The sequence below is a fragment of the Odocoileus virginianus genome, chromosome 17, assembly GCF_023699985.2.
Source record: "Odocoileus virginianus isolate 20LAN1187 ecotype Illinois chromosome 17, Ovbor_1.2, whole genome shotgun sequence".
NCBI lineage: Eukaryota > Metazoa > Chordata > Mammalia > Artiodactyla > Cervidae > Odocoileus > Odocoileus virginianus.
The window spans coordinates 40,472,233-40,490,788 of NC_069690.1; the positions used below are offsets into that span (position 1 = coordinate 40,472,233).

Consider the following 18,556-nt stretch of genomic DNA (forward strand, 5'->3'; position numbering starts at 1 on the left):
TCCTGGACCAGGGATCAAACCTGTGTCTCCTGCATTGGCAGGCGTATTCTTTACCACTGAGCCCCTAGGGAAGCCCCACAAAGTTAATTCTGACCACTGGTGGTCAGGATCTAGGTTTGGGCCTCTTCGAAAAATCACCCACCCCCAGCACGATTCTCGTTATTCTCCCACTCCTTTTTGTAATCTAAAGCTTTTGGCTGATTTCTGATTTGATTGAGAAGAGTGAAGGTGAACCACCAGATCCCTAATACGGCTTCCTTTGTTTGAAAGCTTGGCATCCTGATGTTCTCAGGCCTTTAGGGAAGGGAGTCCTATTTAAAACATTTTGGAAAAAAAAAATTGGAAGATCATCAAATAATTTTTGGTATCTGTGAGTTGCTCTTTGTTAATTCAGTTTGCAGCTTTTATCATAAAACAATCTTAAACCACAGTTATCATAGTCAGAAAAAGCTCATTTGATTAGGTAAAGGTTTTAATACATAAAGCCAAGGCGTTGAGAGTGTGAGCACTGGAAATGGGCAGCCTAGTGCTGATGCCATCTCCTCCACCTGTGGCAGGACTATGGGCAAATTTTTCACCTATTAAGCCTGCTTCCTCTTAAATAGAATGGGGATAATGGACTTCCCTGCTGGCTCAGACAGTAAAGAATCCACCTGCAATGCAGGAGACCGTGGCTCTATTCCTGGGTCGGGAAGATCTGCTGGCGAAGGGATAGGCTACCCACTCTAGTGTTCTTGGTCTTCCCTGTGGCTCAACTGGTAAAGAATCTGCCTGCAATGTGGGAGACCTGGGTTGGGAAGATCCCCTGGAGAAGGGAATGGCTACCCACTCCAGTAATCTGGCCTGGAGGATTCGGTGGACTGTATAGTCCATGGCGTTGCAAAGAGTCAGACACAACTGAGTGACTTTCTGTAAGCCTGCTTCCTCTTAAATAGAATGGGGGTAATGATCCTACTGCCTCATAGGATTGTCAGAAGGATTAAATGAGGGTACACTACAGTACACGATGTAGTAAGAGCTCCTTGAAAGCTAATGTTACTACTCTTACTCATCTGTTACTACTGCTGCTACACTCCCTTTTTTTTCCTTTCCCATGCTAATTCCTTTGTTATTTAAGATTTGGTGATTAAATGTAAAAGTCTTGAAAACTTAATAGTTTGTGTTGTTTCCAACATGAAATAGTTTCTGGTGTGAGTAACAGTAGTTAACTCAGCATATATGATAACCTAATTAAGTTTCTCCTTGAACTCCAAGCTGTCATTTCAAAGGAGGTATTCTCAAAGTGGGGTTATGTACCCTCCATCATCAAAGCCTAGAATTTTTATGAAAGCTTGTCTCACAAAAAGCCTTGTGTCTGTGTTGCTACCACAACCTAAAACTAATGAGTTAGAAGCCACACAGAGCCCTATGACATGCTTGTAGGAGCCCCTCTGAAGGACCCATCACATTTTCTTGTAAGCTGGATGTAGATAGCTAAGCCAGGAATCGATCTGGTTCAGAAAACTTAAGAAGTCTTCCTTTTTCCTTCCCTCTCCTTCACTTTTAAACTAAAAAGATTTAATTTTGTTGCCTCTGGGAAAGGTTAAATGCCTAGATGCTCTCTTGAAGTCTATGTGAGAATGCGATATTGTTTCTTTGGGGGTGAGGGGTCTTTAATATTGTTCCACAACTGTTAAAGGTTACTACCTAAAAAAGATTTAAGATCATATTTTCTGTCTTCTTCTGCATTTTGTTATTAGTTGTACAGTCTTTTCACCATGTTTTGTCTAAGGAAATATATTTCCCTTGTACATGTGCATTTGCTGATTGTCAGCACTGAACCTGGGCCAGTGCCTTAGCGTGTTGAATAGCTGATTGGACTTTAGTTAGAGAAGAGGAAAGCTAAAGATTTATTTTTAAATCAGTCAACTAGGGGCCTTGTATGTGGCCACATTTATTATAGACAAAATGCCACTGTATTTTTAGGTGGAGACTTCTGGAGCGTTAGTATTGCTATAAAGCCCAGGATGGTTCCAAACCTCGTGTTGAAGTCCACATTAAATCTGGTAGTTCTTGAGTCCCACTGCTGTTTAAAGAGTGTAGCTCCATGTGATCTTACTGTCTTTAACTTAGTCAAGTGAGACACCGCATTACATAGGTTCTGGGTCTCACGTTTGCTTTGTTTTTCTCTGGAGCTTTACTGGAAACCGAATGCTGTTGCGTACTAGCTACAGAAGCAGGAGGGGAAGTTGGCAAGAATTAACTGCTTTCTGTTTGGTCTGTGTGAGGCAGCTGACCTTTTGGAAGGAAATCGCTGCTCTTTGCTTCTTCCTGTAACAGTGTAGCCTGTGAAGGAACATATACACAGAAGGGTTCTGCCGCTATCCTGGCTGCTGGCCCGGTGCGTAAGCTGTCAGTTAAGAGGTGGGCATCTCTCGGTGCAGCTTTGTGTGTTGCAGGAACAAGTACTCCGGTTCAGGGAGCTGAGCTGTGTGGAGATATGCCAGTAGATAGAGAGTCTCTGTTTCCAGATAAAGTAGTTTGCTTTAGCAAAGATAATTGTATTTTATTGCCAAGTTCCAGTATTTATGCTATGGACACTTGCTTTGTGTTCAGTTTTAATTCATCTTAATGTTGAATGTCTTGGTATCAGTATTATTTCTTACACTGGATCACCTTTTTTGCCCTGAGAGGCCATTTTTATTTTTCAAAACATGAGCTCTTAGTTTAATGTCATTTCTGTGTACAAACTGCTACATTTAAAATGGATAACCAGCAAGGACCTACTGTATAGCACAAGGAACTCTGCTCAATGTTTTGTGACAGCCTGGGTGGGAGGGGAGTTTGGGAGAGAATGGATACGTGTATATATATGGCTGAGTCCTTTTACTGGCCACCTGAAAGTATCCCAACACTGTGAATCAGCTATACTCCAATGTAAAATAAAAAGTTGAAAAAAAATTCAAAAACAGTAATGTCATTTCATCTCAGAATTAGAGTTAACTTCTTACCATATCTGCTGCCCATTGTTGGATCCACTTTTTCTGCAGGAGTTGTTTTACTTAGTCACAGTGAGTATTATACCCCACACATTGGCATTTTCTTCAGGAAGCTACAGTTGGGCTGCAAATTGGCATATCATCCAGTGAGCAAGCAAAGGGCTTCCCAGGTGGCACTAGTGGTAAAGAACCTGCTTGCCAGTGCAGGTAAAAGTAAGAGACTTGGGTTCAATCACTGGGTCGGGAAGACCCCTGGAGGAGGACACGGCAACCCGCTGCAGTATTCTTGCCTGGAGAATCCCAAGGACAGAGGAGCCCGGTGGGCTATGGACCACAGGACCGCACAGAGTCAGACACAACCAAAGCAACTTAGCATGAGCAGGCAAAGGAACGAGCTGATGAAACATTTCTCTCTTAAAAGAAAAGATTTTAGTCTTCTATTATTTTAACCCAAACATATTTAGGTTCATTTTTAAATTTTGTTTTCTGAAATGATTTATCATCAAGTAACAGAAATGAAGTTGATTATGATTATTGGTGAGTGCAGAGAACATAGCTGCCTGAAAAGGGGGCAAGATACCATATTCTTCTGCATTTAGTTTGAGTTCAGTTTATAGGCATGCTTTCCCAACGTATTACTGGTCTCTTGCCAAAATTTACTGTTAATAGTAAAGACTGTTGAGTGAGCATCAATGTCAGTGTACAAAAATGGCGCAGAGAGTAACCTCATGAAATTAATGTCTGGTCTCTCCTTAGCAAGGTGGCCCTGCAGTGCTTCTTTCCTGTTCTTGGAAGCTGGCCTCATCTGTTCAACCTTCCAGAGATAGTGAAGAATCCAAAAGGGAGTGCAAACCTTGTTTTGGCTTTAGGCATAGGTTCTGGCACAAAATAAGTTGATATCAACAAAAGAGGAAGATTTCCCCCCAGTTCTGTTGGCCTTTGAATAGGAGTAAAGTTAGGAACTGGTGGCTAAAGCTTTCTGGAAGCTGATCAGGTAACTGTTTGCTTCCAGAGGCCTTGAATTGTTACCCTTAAACTGTCAAGGGCCTTCACCTAGGGCAGTTGTGTCCAGTTATGTTGCTAGGGGTAAGGGAAATAGAGTTGTGTTTGTTGTTTTTTTTTAAATAGAGTTTTTAAAAAGGAATGCTTGCACTGCTGACGGTGGTTTTCTATGTATTTCATTCCATTTACTGTTGGCACAAGTTTGCAGTGACCATTGCCTAGTCATGTCAAAGATGAATAAAGAGCCAAACATGAATCTAAGTAGGTATTATTTCTTGCCTTGAAATAGGCAAATACCCTCTTTTTTTCTTTTCTCTTATTCTTGCTTTTTTTTTTTTTTTTTCAGAAGTCACAAGAAAACTTTTTACATTCCAACTCTGCTCCCTCTGAGATCAGTAATCTTCAACCTGGTCTAAGTTCTAGTTTACTTTTTTTTTCTTTTGGTATTCTGAATGATTTGGTATGAAGATTTTCAAACACAAAATATAGTGTATAATGAATTTCCATAGATTCATCAGTTCAGTTCAGTTCAGTTGCTCAATTCTGTCCAACTCTTTTGTGACCCCATGGACTGCAGTATGTCAGGCCTCTATGTCCATCACCAACTCCCAGAGTTTCCTCAAACTCATATCCATTGAGTCAGTGATACCATCTAACCATCTCATGCTCTGTTGTTCCCTTCTCCTCCTACCTTCAATCTTTCCCAGCATCAGGGTCTTTTCCAATGAGTCAGTTCTTCACATCAGGTGGCCAAAGTATTGGAGTTTCAGCTTCAGCATCAGTCCTTCCAATGAATATTTAGGATTGATTTCTTTTAGGGTTGACTGGTTGGATCTCCTTGCAGTCCGAGGGACTCTCAAGAGTCTTCTCCAACACCACAGTTCAAAAGCATCAATTCTTTGGTGCTCAGCTTTCTTTATAGTCCCTTACATTCATACATGACTACTGGGAAAACCATAGCTTTGACTAGACAGACCTTCATTGGCAAAGTAATGTCTCTGCTTTTTAATATGCTGTCTAGGTTTGTCATAGCTTTTCTTCCAAGGAGTAAGCGTCTTTTCATTTCATGGCTGCAGTCACCATCTGCAGTGATTTTGGAGCCCAAAGAAATAAAGTCTGTCACTGTTTCCACTGTTTCCCCATCTATTTGCCATGAAGTGATGGGACTGGATGCCATAATCTTAGTTTTCTGAATGTTGAGTTTTAAGCCAACTTTTTCACTCTCCTCTTTCACTTTCATCAAGAGGCTCTTTAGTTCTTCTCTTTCTGCCGTAAGTGTGGTGTCATCTGCATATCTGAGATTATTGATATTTCTCCTGGCAATCTTGATTCCAGTTTGTGCTTCATCCAGTCCAGCATTTTTCATGATGTACTCCGCATATAAGTTAAATAAATTCAAAACCTACCAAAATTTTGTTAATCCTTTTTTATATACTCCCCACATAAACACCTTTTTTGTTTCTTCTAGGGTTTATTAAAAGAATAGTATGAACAGTTATTGAGTGCAAGGTATTTTAAAGGATTTAAATATAAATAGATGTTAAAATTACAGATTAATCTTATCTATTAATAGTCTTGAACCATTGCTTGAAAACACATTGTTGGTATATATTGAAACTGATAGAATTGTATTTTTTTAAAAAATGCATAAATATCTCATGCCCTACTTAAATCTCAAGACTACTTAACTTGTAAGAAACTGCCATAACCTGGGTACTGTCATGATGGGAGGTATTTCTACCTGTGTCTTTTGCACATCCCTTTATGTTTAATTCCTGTGGGGTAGGGAGCAGTGCCAATTGCCCATAATAAACTTATATTTCAGATTTTACATTTTGAACAAAATTTAATAAATAAAAAACTTTACAAAAAATTGTACCAAAACTTCTTCACCTAAATGTAATAGCTGTTTATAGTTCTCTCTGACCTGCCTCTGGTATGTGTCCTCTGGCAAACATGTGTACACTTTTCATTTAGTATTCCTTTACTTCTAGAAAATGTGTCTATGGCCTTATATTTTAACATAGCCTTTATATTTCACTTGAATTATTGCACAGTATTCCATCAGATTAATATATTATAGTTTAATAACCAGTCTTTTATTTTGGACATTTAGATTAGTTCTAATTTCTCACTGTTGTGTATCCTGTTGTCTAGCTATTGTCCTTAGGAGTTGACCTCATGCTGAGTGTTCTTCAAAGCAAATTTTGCTAAGTGGAAAATTTTTTATTTTATTTTTTCTCTTATTTGGCTGCACCAGGTCTTAGTTGCGGCATGCGGGATTTTTAGTTGTGGCATTCAAACTCTTAATTGTAGTATGTGGGATCTGATTCCCTGACCAGGGGTTGAACCTGGGCCCCCTCCGTTGAGAGTGTAATCTTAGCCACTGGCTCACCAAGGTAGTCCCCAAGTGGAAATTTAATACTATAATTTTCAGTGCTAAGAGGGAGTCTGTGAACTTTAATGTGGAAAATATTAAGAACATGTGTAGATTTATTAATAAGTTGACTTTTAAACAGAACTTCAGAAGGGAAGGGATTATAATTCATCTAAATGGTACAGAAACTCAGTATGTTGAAGTAGCTGAGGAATTTCTGTGTCCTGAACTAAAGGATTTGACCTTTTCAACAGACAGTCTAAGATGAGTTGGTCTCGATTAACAATATAAAATGGGTACAGATATAAACCCTCATTCGAGGGACTTCCCTGGTGGTGCAGTATTTAAAACTCTCTGCTCCCAGTGCATGGGGCCTGGGTTCGATCCCTGGTCAGGGAGCTAGATCCCACATGCCTCAACGAAGACCCAGTGCAGCCAAATAAATCAATATTTTTTAAAATAAATAAGCAAATTTAAAAGCCTACATTCAAAATTCTGAGGCTGACATAGGGCTACATGGCAGCCTCAGATCATTTCTCCCTTTTCTGTAATGCAGACGGTCATTGTTTGGGGGCTATAGTAAACGTTTTTAGTTATCTGAAAAATGTTATTGATGTAGCTTCTTCCCAAGCAAGCTGTCCAATTTGCTTAATAGATTGCAACACAGAAATAATAATAACACGCATCCGTTCAAGCTGTGGGCCAGTGTGGTAGGAGGGAGCCCTTCTCCCCCCCCCCCCCCACCAAAGTAATATGCAGTGATTTCACTGTGACGTAAAGATTTATGACTGATTGTCTTCCCAGAATTTTATCATCTCTGTGTTGCCTGGCAAATTTTTCCTTGTTTGTTTCTTTGTGAGCCAAATACTTTTATTTGTTCTGTTCTCTTCCCATCTGTTTAATAATCTGATTTTATTAGAGAATTGCCTTTCCAATGGCTTATAAAGTAGTGTTTAGGAAAAAATTTTTTTAAAGAGCAGATAGCTCTAGTGTTGACCTGCTTCTAGATGGGATAGTTTTACACTAACCTTCTTACTTGATGTTAGGCCAATTTTAGTATGAACAAAGTCTTAATCCTCATTGCCACTGTTTCATAGTTTTCTGTCCCTCCAGGTTCCTGCTACTAGGTAATCAGTGCCACTGAGTAGATGTATTGACAGTAAAGCAGAAACAAACAACAGAGAACTTGCTCTTTATGTCCCATTCGAAGTCCTTCAGTCATTAAGTGGTGCTGATATGATTAACAGTTTTGAATCCTAGCTGCTTGCCAGATCAGATTCTTTTTCAGATCAGAAGCAATGTTTATACATTTTCTATTTCATCTGCCAAGTAGCCCAAGCCTTTGCCCAAATCAGAGCCCCACAGTATTAGGTTTCTGATTCTAATTTCTTACTCATTTTCTTCCTTTAAGTTATGAAATATAACAAACATGCAGAAAAATGCAAAACACAGTATGACAGACTACGACCACAAGTCCCTGGGACAGAGTCACCATGGTGCAGTGGTAGAGTACAGACTGGGGCCAGGCTGCCCAGATCCAGCCCAGACGGTACACCTCAGCAGAGTGGGACATGGGGCAAATATTTCACCCCCAAAGGAAACCCGTATCCATTAAAATCACTACCCATCCCCCTCGCCCTTGGCAACCACCTGTCTACTTTGTTTCTATGGGTTTGCTTATTTGGGACATTTCCTTTAAATGGAATGCACAATATATGGCGCTTTATATCTGGCTTCTTTTACTTAGCATCATGTTTTCAAGGTTTATCTGTATTGTAGCATGTTTCAGTACTTCATGCCTTTTTACTGTTGAATAATATTCCATTTTATCTGCTTTATTTCTCCATTCATATCCTTATTATCCACTCATGTACTGATGGACATTTGGGTTGTTTCTGCCTTTTGGCTATTATGTATAATGCTGCTATGAACATTTGTGTGCAAGTTTTTGTAAACATACGTTTTCATTTCTCTTAGGCATATACCTAGGAGTGAAACTGCTGGGTCATATAGTAACTCCATATTTAACCTTCTGAAGAACCTCCAGATGGTTTTCCAAAGTTATTACACCATTTTACAATATTGTTCAGTTTGCTAAACCTCAATTTCTTCATCTGTAAAGCGGGAACAATAATAGGACTACCTCCTAGGATTTTTGTGAGGGTTGTATGAGTAGACTCATAAAAGCCCTCATTGCTATAAAACAATGCAACAAGTGTTCAGTAAATGACATTAAATGATAAATCTGGATGGTGGACAACAGCACTAATAAAATGTTATTTTAATTCAGTTTTCATTCTTATTTCTCACATTTATTTATTAGAGGAATCAAGGTATTTGTTGCTGATAATTCATACTTTAATTAGTCGGAGTCCTTCTTTGGAAGGGATAGGAAAAAACTTTGCTCTGGCTGCCAGGCAAGCACATCCGAATGGATGTTCTTTTTTGGAGCCTAGTGTACTTATGACAGCCTTGCTCTCACTGCACTGCCCTGCAGAATTCTTAGTTCCTTTGTTCAGAGGTGAGGGGACGGTCCTCCCAGTGCCTTTCCACCAGCCTCCGTCAGCTCTCATCCGTGAAAGTCCTGGTGCCAGTGAAATTGATTAAGAAATGGGAATACCAGCTTTTAATAAGGGGGTAAAATTTATGTGCAGGATATTGGTTAAGGAGAAAGACAGCAAGAGCTCTTTGTGGGAGGATTGACTTTCGGAAGGTACTTATTTGAAGCGAGTTAAAATTGGAGGTGGGGAGAAGGACACCGTTTTGTCAGTTTAAGGTTGCAAAGTCAGAATAAGATTGAGCATTTGCTATGAGCCAGGCACTGTTTTAAGGATTTGCCCATGTTAACTCATTCTTACAACAACCCCTGAGAGACATAATTTTACAAGTAAGGAAACTGAGGCCCAGACAGGTTTAAGAGGTTATTAAATCTTTTGTAGAACTTTGTTTAGGTAAGCTTGCCATATTGTAGAGACTTTGGCCCTAGGATGGAATGGAGCGGTGGTTGTGATGGGGTGGAGAAGAAGACTTAGAGAATACTTGAATTATACATGTGAATCCAGCAGACCAAATCCCTGTACACATTTTTTAAGATATTTATTTATTTGACTAGGCCGAGTCTCAGTTACAGCACATGAGAACCTCAGTCTCCACTGTGGCATGCAGGATCCTCGGTTGTGGCATGTGGGATCTGTTTCCCTGACCAGGGATGGAACCCAGGCCCCCTACATTGAGAGCACAGAGTCCCAGCCACTGGACCACCAGGGAATTCCCCGCCCTCTGCTCATTTGAAACTGCCACTCTCATCCCAAGCTAGAATTCATTCTTGCAAGCGCAGGTATGCTTGGGGAACTTTCTGAGGGCCTGCCTTCTGCTCCTCCTCCCCTGCAGTTGGCTATAGCATGATTGTAGCCACAGTATTTTAGAAGTCTTCAGAGAGTGATTTTTTTTTTTTCCTCAAAGGTTTATGTTTTACTCTCAAAGGGAAAGCATCTAATAAAAAGGTATTTATTATGGGGATAAAATTATCCTTAAATCCCACCCACTCATTTAATTTATGTAAACAGACACTCTTTTCTTCAGTTTTCATTAAGTCTGTAACATTATGAGCTATTAGACTTTGAAACCCTTTTTTTCACGTGCCTGTGGGTCTGCTGTATTTGGGACTCCTAGGATATATCCACATATATGGGGTCCATCTAGATACTTTATGCTTTCAAAAGCATAAGATTCTACATCCAAGGTTGTTTTGGGTTGTTTGGAATGCTTATGAACAATAAGAATGCAACTCGCAGAGCTCAAATAGTTCTCATCTTTGGCTAAAAATAAGATTGTAAATCCATTTCCCAGTCTTCAGAGGTGATGATTTACCAGAGATACAAACCACTTCCCTTGTCAGAACATCACGCATTGAAGATGGAGCTGCCCGTAAATAAGCAGAAGAGAGTGTGTATTGAGGACAGACATGCAGTTACTGTATGTGTGGGGTAGCATTCAGTGGCTGGATGAGCACTAGGGAGAAAGGACAGGGAGTCAGCTGATACCGGGTGTGGATTTAACCTAATAATGTGTGTAGGACCTGTATAAAGTTTTGACGTGCTTGAAGAAAAGCACCACTTAGAGTCTAGGTTTTATTAATACAGTTGGTAGGGGGAAGTCATTTTTTTTCTAAACTGCATATTTTAAATTGTTACATGATAATCTCAGTAGGTCATCTCATATTCCATGTGTAAATAACTCTTAGTTTAAAAATAAAACAAAGATGATTTGTACTGCTTAGTGTTTTTATTTTACATTTTTGGCCAGTGGTAGGCAAAATGTACTTTCCAGCTCTATCAAAGCATTTTTTTGTAGTTAAATTAACGTATATTGTATTTATCAAAATAAAGAGGTTACCACCTTATGTTTATCAGCTGTTATCCTTCAGATGGCATTTTAGAAAGTAACTGTTGTGGCATGTTCATATTTAGAACTGTAAAAAATATTCTGAAAACTTCTAAGAGCTCAGCATTCTACTCTTTTATAAAAACTAAGAACTAGTACAAAGCTTAACAAAATAGTGTGACATTTATATAATATTCCTATCTATGTGGCATATCAGCATAGTATTTCTTTCTTAAAACAGTAACAGACTCCTGGAATTATGCTCAGGCAGCAGAACCTATGACATATTTATCAAATATTTGGTATGTGTTTATTCACTGAACAAATGCTTACTACTTTTTACTTACATGGCATGTCACCATAGTACGTACTCTCTCACTTACTGTTCTTATTCAGTGGGGAAAACAGACAAAAATAATAAAATCTAAAAGAGAAAATTACAAATGGTGCCATATGTGATTAAGGGACAGATAGACCATTATTAATATAGACTATTGCAAAGTATAAAATTTGTTTCATTTTCTTGACTTGGTATTTCATACTGATATCTTGTTCCATGATGACTTTGGAAAGAGCTGATAGATTTAACCGAATTCTGTATATACATTTATTTATGCAACAATAAAAAATTTCCTGAATGTTTATTTGCCAGGCACAATTCTAGGCCCAAGAGAAAGCGTGTAAGACAAGGCAGAGTCACTGTGTTCATGATGCTTTCTCCCTGGTGGGAAGTCATTAAACAAATATGTGATAAATGTCAGGAAGTGATCAATGCTCCCAAGAGAAATAAAGTGAACTGAGAGGACAGAGAGTTAGCAGACTGCTATTTTATTTGGGTAGACTGAGGAGTCTTTTAGAAGATAAACATTTTCCCACAGTTTTCCTTCTTTTGTCTCTTGGGTCAATTCAGTTAATGAATGTAGGATGCAAGATCATTTTTGTATCTGTTGGCATTATCCACATGTTCATTAAGAGAGCTTTGATGTGGTCCTGCTTCTTTCCATTTCTTTCCCTCCAAGGGAGATTAATAGTGCTGAATTCTTTTCTTTATTCCTGTATCGTTCTTGCCTAAGCACCTTCAACCATGGCATCCTTCCCTTTACCTTTTGTCCAAAAAATATGCCTTGGTATCTGTTTCAAATTTCCAAAATCCTGGGATATGATGAGTCATTTGTTTAGAAATTATGTTGTACAATTAAATATCTTCCAGATGTTTGATTTTACTGTGGGATTCCTTCTGGAGAGAACTGTTTTACCCAAGTCTTTCTCTTTGTAATGAGAATTTGAAAAATTTCATCAATTTCATGACTGGAATTTGATGTCTTGGGTGATCTCACCGTGATCCCAGCCTTAATGCTTAAAAGCCCTAATTAAAGTTGTACACTGCACAAGTGTTCTATAGCATAGCACAAATCTAAAATAGGTAACTGGCAGCCACCCCACACCTCATAGTTGGCTAACTAACTTGTCCCATAAATAGCTCTGTGTTATGCGATCGGACAACTACAACTAACAGAGAAGGGATTTTTGTTTCATAACACACTTGTGTGGTCTCTGGTGTTCAACAAAACCAAAGTTCTAATTCCCCAGACCCTGACTATAGCACAAGTTAATAGGAGAATTGTACAAATCATTCGTCAGATAGTTCTGGAAGGGATTCAAGATATCCCTGCCTTGTATCAAACTCCACACTGTGGATCATAGTGTTAGAGCAAGATTCAGTTTTAGTCAACCCTTTGTGTACATGAAAGTAAACTTTTTTTTGGCCGCTCAGCATGTGGGATTTTAGTTCCCTGATCAGTGATCAAACTCAGACACTTCCAGCAGTGGAAGCAGAGAGTTTTAACCACTGGACCACCAGGGAGGCCCCTGTGTACATGAAAGTAATGCTTCTGTCACAATCTGGTTTAATCCCAAAGAGTTTCTGCCAAATGAATTTAAATTTCTTTGGTGAGTCTGAAAAGGTATCGTAGTTTTATAAAACCGTTTTTCTGAAATCAAGTGAGTGTTTTAAAAATCTACCCACTATTGGAATATAACGGTTTTTGTTTGTAACTCCTAGCTGGAATATATTGTTTTCAATGTCTGAAAGATTTTTAAATGCTTTAACTTTTTTTTTTTTGACATTTGCAAAATGAGATCACATCTACTGTGATCACTTCTTTTTTTTTCCCATTTATTTTTATTAGTTGGAGGCTACTTACTTTACATCATTGCAGTGGTTTTTGTCATACATTGAAATGAATTAGCCATGGATTTACAGGTATTCCCCATCCTGGTCCCCCCTCCCACCTCCCTCTCCACCCGATCCCTCTGGGTCTTCCCAGTGCACCAGGCCCGAGCACTTGTCTCATGCATCCAACCTGGGCTGGTGATCTGTTTCACCCTAGATAATATACATGTTTCAATGCTGTTCTCTTGAAACATCCCACCCTCGCCTTCTCCCAGAGTCCACAAGTCTGTTCTATACATCTGAGTCTCTTTTTCTGTTTTGCATATAGGGTTATCGTTACCATCTTTCTAAATTCCATATATATTTGTTAGTATACTGTAATGGTCTTTATCTTTCTGGCTTACTTCGCTCTGTAAAATGGGCTCCAGTTTCATCCATCTCATTAGAACTGATTCAAATGAATTCTTTTTAATGGCTAAGTAATATTCCATGGTGTATATGTACCACAGCTTCCTCATCCATTCGTCTGCTGATGAGCATCTGGGTTGCTTCCATGTCCTGGCTATTATAAACAGTGCTGCGATGAACATTGGGGTGCACGTGTCTCTTTCAGATCTGGTTTCCTCGGTGTGTATGCCCAGAAGTGGGATTGCTGGGTCATATGGCAGTTCTATTTCCAGCAAAGGATTAATCTCCAAAATATACAAGCAACTCCTCCAGCTCAACTCCAGAAAAATAAATGACCCAATCAAAAAATGGGCCAAAGAACTAAACAGACATTTCTCCAAGGAAGACATACAGATGGCAAAAAAACACATGAAAAGATGCTCAACATCACTCATTACCAGAGAAATGCAAATCAAAACCACAATGAGGTACCATTACACGCCAGTCAGGATGGCTGCTATCCAAAAGTCTAAATGCTTTAACAGAACATTGCTTCATAAATTCCTTAGCAGTAACTCAGAAGGTGAACCTTGGGGTTATTTTCCAGATAAGTCTGTTCCTTTGATATGCAAATAATTACTGTTTAGGTAAATAGTCATAATACAGAGGGTTCAATCCATGCATTAGATATTACCACTTTTCTTTGACTGGATCTTTTTCAAAATGGCGATGTATTTATTGCACTTCTTAAAAGTCAAAATACGAAATCTAAAATAAGTGATTGCTTAACAGAATCTCTGTGCTACTTATTTATCATTACTGTTGAAATGCTGCTTACTGTTACTTCAAGTTTGGAACACATGTAAAAGAAAGAATATGTCTGTGTTATAAAAACTAGAGGCGGTTCTTTCCTTAATGCTGAATTTGTATTTTTCCTTATAGGACTTCTGTACATTTTATAGTCAGAGCTTCATAGACCCAATTGTATACCTTTTCGTGGCTGCACTGAATGTCTACATTTTGAAAGCATTTTGAAGCTAAAATTCAGTTTAAGAATACCGATCTTTAGTCTATCAAAAAGGGCTTGAATGCATTTATCTCCGGCCTTTATAATCAGGTATTTGCTCTAGTGGATTTAAAAGGGGGAAAAAAAACCAACACAAACCACTGTTTGTTTAACAGATTGTAAACCATGGCTGTGTGGATACAAGCCCAGCAGCTCCAAGGAGATGCCCTTCATCAGATGCAAGCACTGTATGGTCAGCATTTCCCCATTGAGGTGCGCCATTACTTATCCCAGTGGATTGAAAGCCAAGCTTGGTAAGTGAACAAAGGTTTTTCTGTCATATTTTGTGAGGCACAAGCATATTGAAGTTTTATCAGAAAGATAACATAATGAAGACTCTAAAAGTTGTACATTTATAAAGAAAATTATGTGATCCATGAAAAGGTATTCTATCTTAAATTTTAAGAAGATGGAATAACTACTGGCATTTTAAAAAAAATAGGGTTTGTTTCCTTTAATAATAAATTCTGGGTAAAAGCATTCTAACATTGCTGCTTATAAAAAACAGTTAATACATAGGTACCATTTATGTGCTATGTACTATGGTACTACTAGGTACTATGGCACTAACATACCAGTGCCATCTTTCTAGATTCCATGTATACACGTTAATATATGGTCTCTGTCTTTCTCTTTCTGGCTTACTTCACTGTGTATAATAGGCTCTGGGTTCATCCACCTCATTAGAACTGACTCAATGTGTTCCTTTTTATAGCTGAGTAATATTCCATTGTGTACGTGTAACCACAACTTCTCTAGAGACACAAAGGACAGACTTTTAGACACAGGGGAAGGTGAAGGTGGGATGATTTCAGAGAATAGCACTGGAACATGTATATTACCATATGTAAAACAGATTGCCAGTGGGAATTTGTTGTTTGACTCAGGAAATGCAAAGCCGGTGCTCTGTGACGTCCTAGAGGGTGTGGGATGGGGAGGGAGGTAGGAGGGAGGTTTAAGAGGGAGGGGACATGTGTATACTTATGGCTGATTCATATTGATGTATGACAGAAACCATCACAATATTGTAAATTAGTTATCCTCAAAAATAAAATTTTTTAAAAAGTCAGCAAAACTGAGTACCTAGCAGTGTTGTAGTTAGTGGAGTTCATGTGAAAACACTGAAGCCCTTGCCCACAGAGTTTAGTATTTAACAGGTCAGATGAGGTATGTATGTGCATAAAATTTAACAAAGCGTATTACTGACAAGTTTAACAATGATGACTTTGGTGTTCTCAAATTTATATGTAATTTGTATATAAAGACTAAAAGGCAATACACCAAAATGTTAACAATAATTACTGTTTGTGGCAGATTTAACAACCATGTTTATTTTTCTGATTTCTCAAATCACTGTTTATGTATCTGGGGGGAAATTGTTTTTAAATTCTTTCAAAATTAGTACATTGCATTAGTAGACTGTCGACAAAGCTTTATAATCAACAACGTTATTGCACGCCAGGCCACAGCCTGTCTGCTGCTCTGAGCAGGGCCTGGGCACATGCCAGTTACCAGTGTCAAGCTGATCTGCCATATTCATCAGATACTTCAGGCCTCCATCATCATGGCCAGGAGAACAGGAGAAACCAGCCTTTATGCTGCTATTTGAGGCGACCTGTATACCCATCAGTAATGTTGCCTTAGAATCATTGCGATCTCGCGTTAGTAGCAGATTTCTGTTCAAAAGCTGGAGAGCACCAAAGGAAGGCAATTTTCTAGGCAATTAAAAAAATCTCAGCCTCATGCAATTAAGTGAGGGAAAAAAAGGTACTAAATGTGAGCAGGTCAACTGCACCTCGTCTGGTGCTTTTCCATTTCATTTTCATTTTCTTTTAAAGATTCGGAAGTTCAGGAAAACATTAGTAGGACGTTTCTGTTGATCTAAAATTTCATTTAGTAGATTTCCCATGTAGTCATCTTACCAAACGAACGTTAAAAGACTTGTGTTGATGTCAGGGAAAACCTGAATTTTACTCAGTTTTGGGTTTAAGAATATAAAGATTTTAAGTAAAACATCTTCAGTTCTTCATGTTTAAGCTAAGAAAGTTTATATATGTATATATGTGTGTGTGTATATTTGTGTGTCTGTATATATATGTGTATGTATACATATATGGAAGAGAATTAAGTTTTAAGGTACGAGAACTGATAGTACTTGATTTCCATGAGTTTTGCTCAGAGATTGGCTCGTCTCAAGAGTGAATTCACTACTCAGTGATCTGTGGTGACCTCAGTGGGAAAGAAATCCAAAAAAGAGGGGATATATGTATACATATAGCTGATTCACTTTGCTGTACAATAGAAACAAACACGCCATTCTAAAGCAGCTATACTCCAAAATATTCTTTTGAAGAGTTGATTCCTCAGAGGAGGAACATTATTGCCAATCAGAACAGAGGTGCAGGGCTGCCTCCATTCCTTCAAGGCTTTTATTTAGACATATTTAGCACACATATTTAAAATTTGGCTTTCTCTACTGCCTTCTCAAGAGGGCAGATTCGAGCATATTATTTGATGAAGTAATGTTACCAGTGCTTTGGGTACCTGTCTGTGCCCCTGTTAGAAATTAGTTTCTACCTAACTTTAGGGCTGTGTTGAGATGACAGAGCTGCTTAGCTATCACCAGATCTCTTGTTTGGCTGCAGACCCACCAGCAGTAATGAATGTTATGTCAATCTGACAGCTGTTAGGTTTCTTCAGCGAGCAGAGTTAAGTAATTTAGTACTGCCCAATAGCAATTGTTGCTTAAGTTGTTTAAAAAAAGAAAGAGAGTCAGAGATAGGGAGAGGGGGAAGAGTGGGGGAAGGAAGAGAGAGGAGGAGGAAGGGAGGGAGGGAGACCACCCAAACCCTGCCACCAGTTAAGTGGCTCTGAATTACTATGAAGCCTATAAAGTGATTTTTCTGGTTCTTTGGAGGAGTCAGTGCTGCCTGCATGTCCCAAATCTGCAGCTAGTGATACAAATGCCTGCCTTGTATGAATATTTGCAGGCTTCATCTGTCTTAATATCACATTTCCAGGGCTTCTTAGAAGTAACTCCGTTAACTCACCTGTCTTTACTTAAGAAATACTCCATGTGAAATTAGCAACACATACAAGTCCAGGCTGGCAAAAACACACAGAGCATTCTTGACCCTGTGCCCCCTTCCACCCTTGAAGGGGTAACTATAAATAGGAAATTATCAGAGTCCTTATTTCCTTCAGAGCACACAAAACACTTTCCTTTTCCCTTCATTCCTAGAAGCAAAGAGCATAAGCACCAGAGCAAGTCAGTAGGAGAATGGGCATTCCACTGCAAAGAAAAAAGAGAAAATATACTATACCTTCCACTAAGGTAACTAGTGGATTGGAAATAGATTTATGTAGATATCTAGTCAGTTTGAATTGGACTGTTGCCTAAAATTTGTAGTGAGCATTATAAAGCAATCACTTGAGCCCCAGAAAAGGTGTGGTGCATTGAGGCTGCATTTATACAGGCTGTGTGCATGTATGTATACATATGTATGTAATTTCTTTCCCCTAGGGACTCAATAGATCTTGATAATCCACAGGAGAACATTAAGGCCACCCAGCTCCTGGAGGGCCTGGTGCAGGAGTTGCAGAAGAAGGCAGAGCACCAAGTGGGGGAAGATGGGTTCCTACTGAAGATCAAGCTGGGGCACTACGCCACGCAGCTCCAGGTGGGCATGAGTTCGGGGCCACGCTGCACGTGAGCCCCAGGCCACACTGCGTTCTCTTCCCTGCAGGGGCTCTTCCTTCATTCAGCGGTTTTCTCTCTCTCCTTTCACCCAGGGTTGCCAAGCCACATGTGACATGTGTAAAGTTCTTATTGTTTGGTTTTGTGATTGTAGCTGCCTTTTTTAAACCTTTTATTTGAAAACCATTTCAAATTTATAGACAATTACAAGATTGATACTAAGAACATATGCTCAGACTCACCGTTATTAACATTTGCTTTACCACATTCTCCCTCTGCGCACATGCATGTACACATACACATGCATGCAGGCACACGCACATGCATGCAGACATGCACACACAAAAACACAGGCACAGACATGCACACATTTCTTCATCACTCGAAAGTTGTATGCGTCATGTCCCTTTGTCCCTAAAGTACTCCAGTGTTCATTTTTTAAGCATATGAACCTTCTCTTAGGTAGTTACAGTGCAGTTACCAACTGACTTAC

General features: G+C 39.1%; 1 protein-coding gene across 5 annotated transcripts in view; it reads left to right on the forward strand.

Moving 5' to 3' along the window:
- LOC110133808 (signal transducer and activator of transcription 5B) overlaps positions 1-18,556 on the forward strand; it is a 65,396-nt gene that overhangs the window by 24,178 nt on the left and 22,662 nt on the right. For 4 of the 5 annotated variants that reach the window (XM_070479480.1, XM_020887997.2, XM_020887996.2 and 1 more), the window contains 2 exons: positions 14,483-14,620; positions 17,890-18,046. In XM_070479480.1, the coding sequence (XP_070335581.1) occupies positions 14,493-14,620; positions 17,890-18,046 (285 nt within the window). In that variant the 5' untranslated portion in view covers positions 14,483-14,492. Of the gene's footprint in view, positions 1-14,482; positions 14,621-17,889; positions 18,047-18,556 lie in introns of those variants that run through there. The other variant, XM_020888000.2, reaches the window with a different exon arrangement.